At 42.5% G+C, this 12,443-nt stretch overlaps 1 protein-coding gene across 3 annotated transcripts in view; it reads right to left on the minus strand.

Annotated features, from left to right (window-relative positions):
* The window catches only part of RAB5A (RAB5A, member RAS oncogene family), a 34,814-nt gene extending 22,825 nt beyond the window's left edge, over positions 1-11,989 (minus strand). Inside the window, exons 1-2 of one of the 3 annotated variants that reach the window (XM_006120172.4) lie at positions 11,638-11,989; positions 1,459-1,712 (exon numbers count right to left, since the gene is read on the minus strand). In XM_006120172.4, the coding sequence (XP_006120234.1) occupies positions 1,459-1,621 (163 nt within the window). In that variant the 5' untranslated portion in view covers positions 1,622-1,712; positions 11,638-11,989. Of the gene's footprint in view, positions 1-1,458; positions 1,713-10,868; positions 11,005-11,046; positions 11,229-11,637 lie in introns of those variants that run through there. The other 2 variants (XM_075922087.2, XM_075922086.2) reach the window with 2 other exon arrangements.
* Positions 11,990-12,443: the final 454 nt, after the last annotated feature.

The following is a 12,443-nucleotide window of genomic DNA, read 5'->3' on the forward strand; positions in this document are numbered from 1 at the left end:
TGCAATATGATTTAATTTGGAACTTTCTTGCTTTTGTCAACTCTGTCAGTCTCTACATTTAGAAAAAGATTCCTTTTTCATATGTGAAACTCCATTAATCTACAGAAGCATCAAACTGCAGATTAGATTCACACAATAGAGCAGCAGGGCCTACTATAAGATAATACAAATCTTATTCTTACAATCCTAACGAAAAGTGCACATGCAGCAACTGTATTTCTTCATCTTAGAGACTAACCAAAATATATAGAATCATGAACTTTCATGGGTAAAATCCACTTCATCAGATGAATTGGACTGGAAATAACGGAAGCACCACCTTTGTAGAGGAACATTTTAACCTGTCTGGTCACTGAATCATGGATTTAAAAGTAGCCATTCCTCTATGAAGGAATTTCACTAATCAATTACAGGGAGAGTGTCTTCAGAACTGGAATTCATCTACAGATTTGACATCATTACCCTGGGCTTGAACAAAGACATTAACAGGTTGGTGAATTACAAAGCCAATTTCTCTTGCCTTTAGTATCTGCATTTCCATATCAAAAGCTATGTATGGGACACATCCAGTCCACTTAGCCTCCTTAACATGGTCCTACAATTGATAGGCATTTCTTCTGCTGTTTATACATATATTATATGCATAACATATTTCTGTTATTTCCAGACCAATTCATCTGATGAAGGAGATTTCATACATGAAAGCTCACAATTCTATGTACTTTGGTTAGTCTCTACTCTTGTGGCATCTTGTTCGTTATTCATAAAGAAAGTCAGGTGATTTGAGAGATCACAGGAATTTTGCAAAAAGTTGCATATGTTTTGCTGAATAGCAAGCCAAGGTTATACATCATGCAAAGCAGCTTAACTGTATATAGGGGGTACCCACTATAAGTCACCCTGGTATACATCCGTTCTGCAATAAAGTTGTTGATGCTTGTAGGAACTGATGTTTTATAAGTCCTCCCATTCCCTGCTCTTAAGTTGCACAAAAATCAAAACAAAAACAAAAGACCCACAATTGGTGCAAATGGAAGTCAGCTATGGGGGAAAAATTCCCCTATTTTAAGTTGTTTCACTCTAAGTCCAAATTTTTTGGAACGTATATTGGATTTATAGTGAGGACAGTCTGTATATTAAACAAGTCAATTTTTGAATAGCTATATCACATTCCAGAATTATTGGACATCTGTAAACTGATTACCCATATTTACTTTGTGCCATTCTGTCCCCACTGAGTAGCACACTTGGTTTGTAAGTCTGCAATAGCCTTGAAATAACAGTATAATTGTTTAGCTCAGGCAGTAGAGGCTTAAGCTTTAAGATCAGAGGGCCAGGATTTGATCATTACTGCAGATCGCCCACCACTGATCATCACATTACACTTCTGAAGACAGTCATTGGCAAAGAGAGTTTACACTCAATACAAATAAGAGAAAAAGTAACATGATTTCTCACCTCCAATGGTGCTCTCTTGAAACTCGTGAAACTGGCCTTTTACAAAACGAAGCACCAAACTTGATTTGCCAACTGCAGACTCCCCCAGAAGTACTAATTTGAACTGGCATATTTTATTCCCAGCATTTGGCCCATTGGGTCTTGTTGCACCTCGATTAGCCATGTCCAAGTTAGAAAGAAGTCCCTTGTTTCAAATTCTTGAGAGGAAAGAATTCCAGGATGTGAACCTCAATGTTCTTACTACTTGTAGCAACCTGTTTATCAAAAAGATAGTATATGCTATTAGTGTCAGAACTATATATACACTACTAGAGTAAGACAAATCTATTACAGTTTACAAATGCAACATAATTATATGAAACGAATTCCAGTAATCATCCAAATTTAGGGTCCAGAGCTCTCTCAGAACAGTTATTTTCATTGTTTTAGGTAAAATAAGAGTGAATTCTACCCGCACATCTCCAAGATATTTTTATTACACAGTCATGAGAAACTATTTGCCACTGATATTAAAAAGTACTAGAGATTTTGGATGTACATCTGAATAACCTTAAAAGGCCAATTTTTAGCAGAGGAGTACTCAGTTTTCTGAAATCAGGCCTCTTCTGTGTAAAATTTCAACTAGGATACCAGAAATGGTAGCTAATTTTAAAACCTAACCTATTACCTAGTATTTTCTGTGTTCCCTGTAAGATTTCAGTTTGTGTTGTGTATCTCAGGTTAAGATTTAAGTGTGCAACAGATCCAGACCTGCATATTCAAATTCCATTTTCTGCAATGTTAAGAACTTAATAATCAGAACTTCCTCTTATGATTTTGCTGATGCCAAGCAATTCTTGGCAACTCAAGTCAAAATTAGTAAAACGAAACGGAAGGGCTTAATTAGAATAATTACTGGGAAAAAAGTTACTCAGATGTACATCCAAATCTCTAGTACTTCTTAAATGTAATCACTTTACCACAGTTTTGACAGTTTATCCCTATGATGCAGTGTTTCCCAATTTTATTTGGCCACGGAACCCTTTTCAGCTTGAAAGAACGTGAAGGAACCCCTAGGGTTCCTTGGCCCGTGGCAGTTTGTCGAGCAAAACAAAACAAAACAAAACAAACCCTGCCAATTTATCTTTGTCTTCTTAAGAGGGGGCGGGGGAGTGCAGTGTTCTCGCGGAACCCTTACTTTCACTTCCTGGAACCTCAGAGTTCCGCAGAGCACCAACTTGGAAACAGTGCTATGATTATGTGAAATACAATCCACATATATTTGAACAGCTGAATCTGACCTCTGATTTGAATAGCTTTTCTGATTTAACATACATGCCGGGAGAAGCTAAGGGACTGATAATCTGATATGGAGCCTTTCACCTTATGTCAATAGGAACCTCAAATCACCACCATTTGATAACTGCCTGGTGTTTTACATACAGGGACTTGTTAGTCTCAATTTGGGATGTAGCATACAGCTGTTCACATAGCACAACTCGCAACTAGAACCCTTTGTTAGTAGTGTCATGATTATGAGGGTTAGCCAGCAGCCTGGGGATTAAGGGGTTAACTACACCTAACCAGGTGGAGTGACCAGTAGGAATGTAGGTGGGACAAAGGAATTTGGGTTTTTTCCTTTCTCCTTTTGACTCTGAGTGAGAGTTCTCTGCAGCTACAGAGAGGGACAAGCATGTCTCTCTCTCTCCCAGACACCATTCTTCATTGTCTGTAAGTAGGGTAAGATTTAGGTAGTTTCGTTAGGCTTTATTGTTTTAAGGATTGGGTATGGTATCTGATGTCTGGCACTGCTTAAAAGATGTTTTGGCTTTTCTTTGTAACTAAGTTCTAGGCCCATGGAGTTTCTCCATGAGTATATTTTGTTACCTTCCTCTCTAGTCATTATGTTTGCAACAGGAATATTGTTGTAATAATAAAAGTTCTTTCTTTTCTTTTTATTAACCTGGCAGTGGTTAATCGTGTGCCTTGATTTTTATCTCAGGGCTGAGATTTCCCAAATGATCTTCCCCCTGATTTCTTTATCAACATTTGGGTGGTGGCAGCGGAAGTTTTGTTCCCAAGATCTAGGTTTTTAAGATTTTGGGGGAAGATTTATACCAAAGCCTGGTAGATAAGGCTTTGGGGTACACTTGCTGGCCCCCACTTCTGCATTTATCATGCCAGAGTGGGGAAGGAGCCATGACAAGTAGTATCTACAGATAAGTCAATGCTTAGGGACTAGACAAGCAGCAATCAACTTGTAAGCAGTCTTTTCAGACAAAAATGAACACACACTTGTTCAGCAGTATAGAAGAGCTTGCACTGTCCCTGCCCATGCTTTATGTGATCTTCTGATGGAGCTCTTTAAGTCTCCAGAGCTTCTTTTAATAAGTTTTACTTTTAAAATTATTTAAAAAAGTAGGAAAGTCTAATCTGTTTTTCTTAACTACTTTCACAGCTTAGAATAAGTTGTGTTTTCCAAGAAGATAGTGCCTTCAGGAAAAGTGGGGTTCAACACTTTATCTAGACCATCCCAATTCCATTCTAAAAGTGAATGTCAGAAGACCACATATGGGAGATAAGAGTGGAGTAGCCAGCACAGATGTATCAGGTAGAGAAGAGTACTTCTGTGTCTAGTGTTAATAGCAAAATTACAGCTTGCCACGTCTACCTAGGATTTTGACATGTGAAGATTATATCATCTTTCATCCTTCTTAGGTTTCTGGGGAATCTTGCCTTATTCTAGCCTCCACAATAGAAAACCTTTCTACGCCAAGCCAGCAGTTAGTGATCTGGCATCACTGCAGCACAAAGCATAGCAGCATAAGGTCCCAGGTCTCTGGCCATATTCAGTCAGTATTCGCTCTCTATCATGCTCTCAGATTCGAAGACGACTGATTAGTACAGCCCGTCCCCGAGTTTCGAATGTTCGACTTACAACCGTTCGCAGTTACGACCAAAGCTGTCATAAATGGCAGACCCCGAGTTATGAATGTGATCCATGCTTATGAACAGCGCGGTTGCGTGAAACTCAATGGGGTCTGACTTACGAACGTACCGAGTTACGACCAACTGCTTGGTCAATAACTGGTTCATAAGTCGGAGAGAGGCTGTACATGAAATAGGGGAAGGTCTGTAATTGACAGGACTGAAGCAATCATCTGTGGGGGGATGAGCAAATGGAGCCATTTGCTCATCCCCCACAGATGATGACCCCAGGTTTGCTGCCCTATTTGTAAAGGGCTTATCCCAAAAACACAGGTCATTGTGGCAAGGGAGAATTGCAGTCTGCAGGGTTGGGGGGCAAAGGGGATACACCCTCACAAACCCACTAGTTTCCCTCCTCCTTACAGGACCCTCTGCAAACGCAGGCCCTTTTGCAAATGCAGATGCCTAGATAACCATGAGTGCAGCACTTTGCAAACACTCTGTGTCAGGTTTTCAAAGCAAAAGCAAAAGAACAAGAAATCCAACCTGTTGCTTACCATGCCTCCACACACAGTTCAGCTATTGCATGCTGTGCTGTGTCTTCTACCTGCCTGTAAGGCGCTTAAAATGTATGAAGCCAAGTTTATCATAACACGTGCCTTTTGTACAGCACAGTGCTTCATTTGTTGCAAAAGAGTTAACCTTCTGTGTTTTACAATGTGTCTTCTCTAAAGTCTACCCCTGATTTTCTCCCCAGTGCAGCTGAAACAATGACTATTATCAACTCCCCCAGATCCTTTAGCACTTCAGCTAACACACATCAGAAGGCAGGAAAAAACCATATAGGATGAAATATTAAATGAGAAAATGCAATCCACTAGAATGAATGGAGAATGCTGTTACTGATCATCTGCACCGAACAAGAGAGCATGCAGGGAACAGGAGCCTAAGACACAGGATGAGATGCTGAGGCTAATGGTGAGGGGCATGTATTAGCAGTGCAGAAAAAGCACCTACAGCAGTATCCACCTGCACCTTCTGATAAACCACCTGCCCTCCTCACCAACTTCCATAGCTTCCTCTGCTAGGTGCCCTTGAATGCCAGGGAGAAGGGGGGGGTAAGAGAGGGGAGAACAGTCACAGGCAACCTTTCACTTAACTCACAGGGATGACTCCTGAACAGGCGGCTTTAAATCCCACATCTTTGAATGCTACACAGGAGGACTGTGATAAGTTACTTGTTCTTTCGCTCCCCTGCCCCCATCAGACCTCATGTCATGAACTCTTTTTTATCATCTCTGTTCCCTGTGTGTCCTAAATAGAAATACATGATTTCAGAACAACAGGATCTTTATTGCATCAACTGTGGCGTGTCTGGGGGTGGTCTATAAGCCTGTACACTTACAAAAGGGGACACCTTATTAAGAGCAACATACATAACTGTCACATCACTGTCTGGTCATTCGTGAAACTGATTTTCAATGCTTCTATGATTTGCAGTGCCCCTCAATGTGCTCTCTAGTGCCCTGGTGTTTGGCTGCTCATAATTAGCCGCTAAGTGATCTGCCTTGAACCCTTACCCCCCAACTTTTCCCCCTCACTTTCGCATATATTATGATGGAGCACACAGCAAGCAGCAACAACAATGGGAATATTGCTTTTGCTGAGGTCTAAACTAGTCAAACTGCAAAAATATCCCTTTAAATGGCCAAAGGAAACTTTTAACACCACTCTGCACTTGTTCAGCCTGTAATTGAACTGCTCCTTATTGTTGTCCAGGCTGCCTGTGTACAGCTTCATGAGGCATGAAACAAGGGGTAGGCTCGGTCTTCAAGGATAACTATCGGCATTTCAACATCTCCAGTAGAAATTTTCTGGTCTTGGAAGAAAGTTCCTAAAGAGGCACACCTCATGTTCCTCACCCAACCATCCCCACACTGATGTTGGTGAAACAGTCTGTATGATCCATCAACACCTGCGACACCATTGAGAAATATCTTTTTATTTATGTACTCTTTGGCAACGTGCTTAGAAAGGGATATGCATTCCATCCATCGCCCCAGCACAGATAGGGAACCCTGTTGTAGCAAAGCCCTCCACTAGGCCCAGCACATTCCCCAGAGTCAATACTCTCTTTAGCAGAATGGTATTGATTGCCTTGGCTACTTGAATCACAGCAGACCCCACAGTAGATGTACCTACTCTAAATTGATTCCCAACTGACTGGAAGCAGTCTGGCATTGGAAGCTTCCACAGGACTATTACCACTCACTTTTTCAGCGTCAGAGAGGGTCTCATTCTGGCATTGCTATGTTTCAAGGTAGGGGAGAACAATTCACAAAGTTCCATGAAAGTGGTTCTTACTCATGAGAAAGTTTTGCAGCCACTAGTCATTATTCCATAGCTGCATAACTATATGGTTCCACCAGTCTCTACTTGTCTCATGGGACCAGAATCAGCATTGCACTCTGTTAACAGGCCTGGCTGCTGCCAGTGTATATAAATTGCTCCATTCAATGGTTTCCTGCATGTGTGCTGTTCATGGCCTCACATTCTTCCTCATGCCCACAGCTCTTGACTAGGCTCTGGACAAACTGCAACATAATGGGTGAGGCATTTGCAATGCTTGCCACAGCAGTTGAAGCTGAGCAGGGTCCATGCTTGCTGTTCTATGGCATTTGCATAGATAACGGGGGGGGGGGGGGGAGAGAAGAACAAGACCGTGGAAAAAGATTGCCATTGCTTTCAAGCAGCGAGGGGAGGAGGAGATAAATGCATTATGGGAGGCTGTTTACACATATATACATACATTATATACAGAACATATTTTCCTGTTATTTCCACTCCATTTATCTAATGAAGTGGATTTTAAACATGAAAGCTCACAATTCTATATATTTTGATGGTTCTCATTCATGATTGGGTGATCTATGTGCTTAGATACTATGAATGAAAGGCACTATACAAAGCAAAATGTTTTATTAGCTCTCTCTCTGAAGGGGACTCAAATCCAACTAAAGTCATGGGAAACTCCAGCAACTCCAAAACAAGTCTGCTGATAGCATGAAAGAGAACTTCTGGCAACATAAGGTATCATAGTTTTTGAGGCTTGTCCTAATTATCTCTGTAACAAAGATGTTTTCTAAATATTGCAGATTGGGTTACAGCTGTTACATTTGGCATGTTTCTAGCATTTAAAATTTAGTTTCCAGAAGACGGAAAGCTTCTCCAAGTTGCCAGCTTATGCCAACACATTTAATAATATTGTACAAGAAAATCCACTACACTAAGACCACTCAATTATTATGACCCTATGGGGTCTGCAAATCTTCTTTCAGCTTGAAAAGCTAGACATTTTAATGCATATCTGGTTGTCCAAGTTGCAGAGCAAGAGATTCAACATTCTCTTAAGCACAGGTAGAAACCCTCAAGAAAGGTAAGGCCTTAAGTTTTTGTATTTCCTCAATTACTCTTAGTAGGTGGTTCAAAATTTAGTATTCCTTTTATAAACCCACTTTCAAAATCAAATATCAAGCATTAATATTTTTCAGACTGGTAAAAAAATCAGACTGGTTGATATGCTCAATGAAAAATATCAAATTTCTTTAAACAGCTATATATTCATATGAGCATCTAAAAAGGATTTTTTTTAAATAAAAAAGATCTTCAATTACCCTGTAACCCAAGATCTCTCCTTAGATTCAGACCACACTTGTTCACCACTTTCTTAAATCAGTTGTACAATTAGAGATGTTAAATTTAATCAACTAGTTGATGGATTTTCCATCAACTAGTCGATAAGCAGGGGAACTGCAGCAGGGTTAGCTCCCAGCTCCACCATTTAAATGTACTAATAGGCTCTCACTACACTTAAAAGACTGAAGCGCAGCGGTGGTGAGGGTGGGACCCAGTACGAGTTGGACTAGCTGATTCCTGGCTTGCGCTGCGTCGCCCCCCACTGCACAGCAGCCTTAAATGTAAAAAAAACTGGAGCACAGCGAGGGGGAGCTGGGTACAAGCTGAGAATCAACTGTGCCTCCTGCTGCGCTTTTGATTTCTAAATGTATTCTGAGCTGCCAGGCTCTTAATACATTTAAAAAGCAAAGGCACAGTGTCTAGGATTGGGTGTGAGCCAGGAATCAGCGCCGGGTCCCCACTACCTCTCCTGCCTCCCGCAGAGACGGAACTGTGGGGAATCGGCTTTTAAAGCGGCTCCCCCCAGCATTGGCTCCCGCTCCATCCCGAGGGGGAAGTGGCTAGTCGAGGGACTAATCGACTATCCAATACGCTTTTGCTTATCAGATAGTCGACTAGTTGCTTACATCCCTATGTATAATACTAGTTTTTGAGGCCAGAGAAAGCATGGTATAAGAACCATGAAGAGGCAAGGATCCTTGTGTAGGTATATTAAGCACACAGAGAATAAATGCAATTTTTATAGGACATTTTTCCCATCCACTCCAGACACTCATTATAGCAGAGGTTGCCATTCCTAATAAATGCAGTTTTTATAGGATGCAGTCTTGATAATGATGTCCCACATTGGTTAACATGATGTACAGCTCCTAGGCACTAGGGCAATGCAAAATCAGCTATTTATGCTCTGAGTAAGCTATTTGTTTCAAAGGGGATATTTTAGGATAGCAAATACATGAAGTAAAGCTAGCTGGAGAACTGGAAATTCATAAACTTTGTTTTAACTTTACCATTAGAAACCTGAATCTTAAGGATGCTCATAATCAATATGTAAAATTTGGTCTATGGTCAACAAAGATGAAGATCTTGAGCTGAACTCAAGCTTTCAAATAAAAACAGACATGTTAAAGAAATATATGGGCTATCTAAGAACCGGATGAGTTAGTTTAGGAAAGTAACTGTTTCCTAAACATTTTATTTAGTTTCTCCATATCAACCCAAAATAAGTTATCCATCTGCGAAGGGTTACAAGGAAATCCACTTGCAATTTCTCACTCCAATAGTTTAAGAAATACGCAGTGGGAATATACTGCAAAAGATCCATTCTGGATTACAGTAGACATGCATGTTTTAATAGATCTTTTCCATCATTAGTGTCTGATTGCTTTCAGATACACTAAGCCATAGCAGCTCCAGGTCAGTATGCCAGTAGAGGAACAAAGATCAGATATATATTAGGAAAATATGTTGGCAAATTACCCAATGATATTTACAACTGCTGGTTTTATTTTTCCCCTATGAGTCTCCTTAAATACCAAAACACTCTATAACACACATGTAGTGTGTATTACAAAATATTATAGTATTACAAAATACTGAGTCAGTTCATTACATAAATTATTTTTCATAATGTTATAGTTCAAATACAAGAGAGTGTAATACTGTTTATAGCTTGTCTTGCCTACACTTACAACTGTCCTTAATTTCATGCTTGCCAGTAATACAAATTCTCCAAGATTACTGATAGTACAGCTGAAATGTTGGCAAGTTTAGGGCCCATTTTAAAAAGTACAATAAATACAAAAGAGAATTTATCACAGTAAGACTGATGATTTAAAAAAAGTAGTAAGGAGATTAACAAAACTAACACTCCCACCTTTACTGTAGTAGTGGGACACATTCACATAAATTGGGGTAGATGCAGAATGGATGGTACAATGGAAAACAGTTCTAATTTTACCTACACAATATTCTCGTATTTCATATTATGCAATTTTTGCATTATATAAATTAAATGCTTAAAGTAACTATGGTCAGTACTGATTAGCCAGATGTCACAAAGAACAACATTGGGATTTACTAAAAGAAAGAGCTGCTTCTAACACAACCCTCTGAGATAATTCTGGTTTACAAACCTATTATACATTGTGATGCAAACATTTTAAACAGTAAAGGCCTTTCTTTAGGCAGCCAACACTGTACTGTTACTAGCTTTATTTTCTTGTTCCTATTGACCTTAAATAAAAATCTTAGCAACTTAACAGAATTATTATAGTTGAACATGGTATTTTCTTACTACAGTATGTGTGTTAGTTTTCCATCTATACCAAAGTTTACTGTATGCCAACCAATTTATATAAAAAAAGTGACGAGAACATGCTAAACAAGTAAACCATCACACAGGTAGACTATGAAATGTACATCCTTCCAATTAAAGATAACTAGGGGGCTGCACCCTCTGCTTGCTATGCTTGCCTACTCCCTCCCCTCCGCTGGCCGTTTCACTTTGTGGAGAGAGCCTGTTGACACTGATGACATGACACCACCATTCCATCGCCCAGCAGGAACATTCTGTCATTATTTAGAAAAAAAAATTATAGAGAGAGAGATAAGCCTTGTGAGATTACATGTGTGTGCTGTATGTGAGTTACTGATTGTTTTTATATCAATTTCCTGTTGTGACTGATGAGTCAATATAGGTAAAGGGTCATCTATTACCAAACTCTCCAATCACCTAATATAAGTTAACATGAACAAATCTGCAAGAGGTTTAAAGCATAGAGCAGTTTAAACGTTTGTTCACTTACATGTTCACCCATCGCCATCCATAAAAAATGAAGCAACCCCCAGTTATGAGATGTTTTTGAGTTGCTTTAAATACCACTGGGGAAGATACAGATTTTAATCGAGTGAATCGTTCAGTTTCTCCTCAACCCAGAAGCTTTCATCTGGGGGAGGACGAGCACAAGACGACCATGGAAAAACCTGGCTATGTTTTCCACACACTCTCCTACGCCCTGCCTTCTTCCACGAAGTTTCATGGTAACTTTTTACCACTCTGCTCCCTCTAGAAGACGGGCTGTTTTACAGCATCAACCCCGGGTGTAGTGAGCAGGCTACTACGTGTGTAACGAATCCCGCCCCGCCCCGCCCCACGCGAGGTCGGGGAGCAGTTGCAGAAGGAGGGGTTGGGTGCTCTGGTAGTTTCCCTTCCCAGTTCCCACGCCACCACCGGGCGCCCTGGCTGCCCCAGCAGCGGTTGTCGGGGAAGGGGACGCAGCCACCGCGTCACACAGCAGGCTGTGGGAGTAAAGCGGGGAAGACGCGCACCCACCGATTCTTTCCATCCCCCCATGGCTGCTCCCAGCCCCAGCCAGAATATGGGGAAGTGGGAGACTCGGGGGCGCCATTTTGAGGCGGGGGAGACAGAGACCAGCCACTCCCCGTCCCCTGCCCGGGGTCCAGTTCCGAGGCCCCGCGGCGCTAGGAGAGGCGCGTTCAGGATGAGGGTTCCCACGGGCGGCTCTGTGACCGCCCCTTCCCCCCGCTGGCGGAGCTCGGCCGCGGTCTCCTCACCTGGCGGGTGCTGGGCAGCCGCGCGCGGGACAGTGCGGGCGGCGCAGCGGCTTCTCGCGCTCCCGCGGCTGTGAGAGGAGGCGGCTCCTCCGCCGGGTGCAGCGGGTGAGGGGCGGGGGCGCTGCCGTGTCTCACCCGGGCCGCTGCCAACTTCCGCCTCCTCCTGCCGGACCAAAACACACACACGCACTTCCGCCCCCCCGCCACGTCACGGCCCCGAGTTCCATTCAGTTCCGGGAGCGGCACGGAGCTGCGTGGGTGGCGCGTCGGGTGGTTCCGGCCCTCCCCCCCAACACTAGCACCGAGGCAAAACCCACGGACAGCAGCGGCCTAGCCCCAGCTCGGCAACCGCGCAAGAAGCCACTCATAGCACAGCGCGCAAAGGACGGTGGGATAGAGAGTGACCCTGGGCGGGGGGGGGGTTGTCCGGTGACACCTCTGTGACGGGCGCTTCCGCCTCGGTAACTGGCATGGCAGTTACCAGACACTCACGTGACCTCTTCCAGCCCCGCTCTCTGGAAGGAGCGCGAACTCCTCCCCCGACTACGCCCAAGGCCACTTAAAGGGCCAGCGCCATTTGGAGCGGCTTTGCTTCTTGAGGGGTTCGGCTCTGTTGCAGGCTGACGATGATCTGCAAGCCACAGCCACTTGGCTATGGGTCATGACAGCATAGTATTGCCAACCCCAAGCACTCAAAATCATGAATGAGCCCTCCACCTGCCTCTGAAAATCATGAGATTTTTTTTCAATCACAATATTCAAATCAATCAGCTAACAGATAATACATATGATCTTAGCCAAAATAA

This window comes from Pelodiscus sinensis, chromosome 2 (assembly GCF_052426305.1).
Source record: "Pelodiscus sinensis isolate ZL-2025 chromosome 2, ASM5242630v1, whole genome shotgun sequence".
Taxonomy (NCBI): Eukaryota; Metazoa; Chordata; order Testudines; family Trionychidae; genus Pelodiscus; species Pelodiscus sinensis.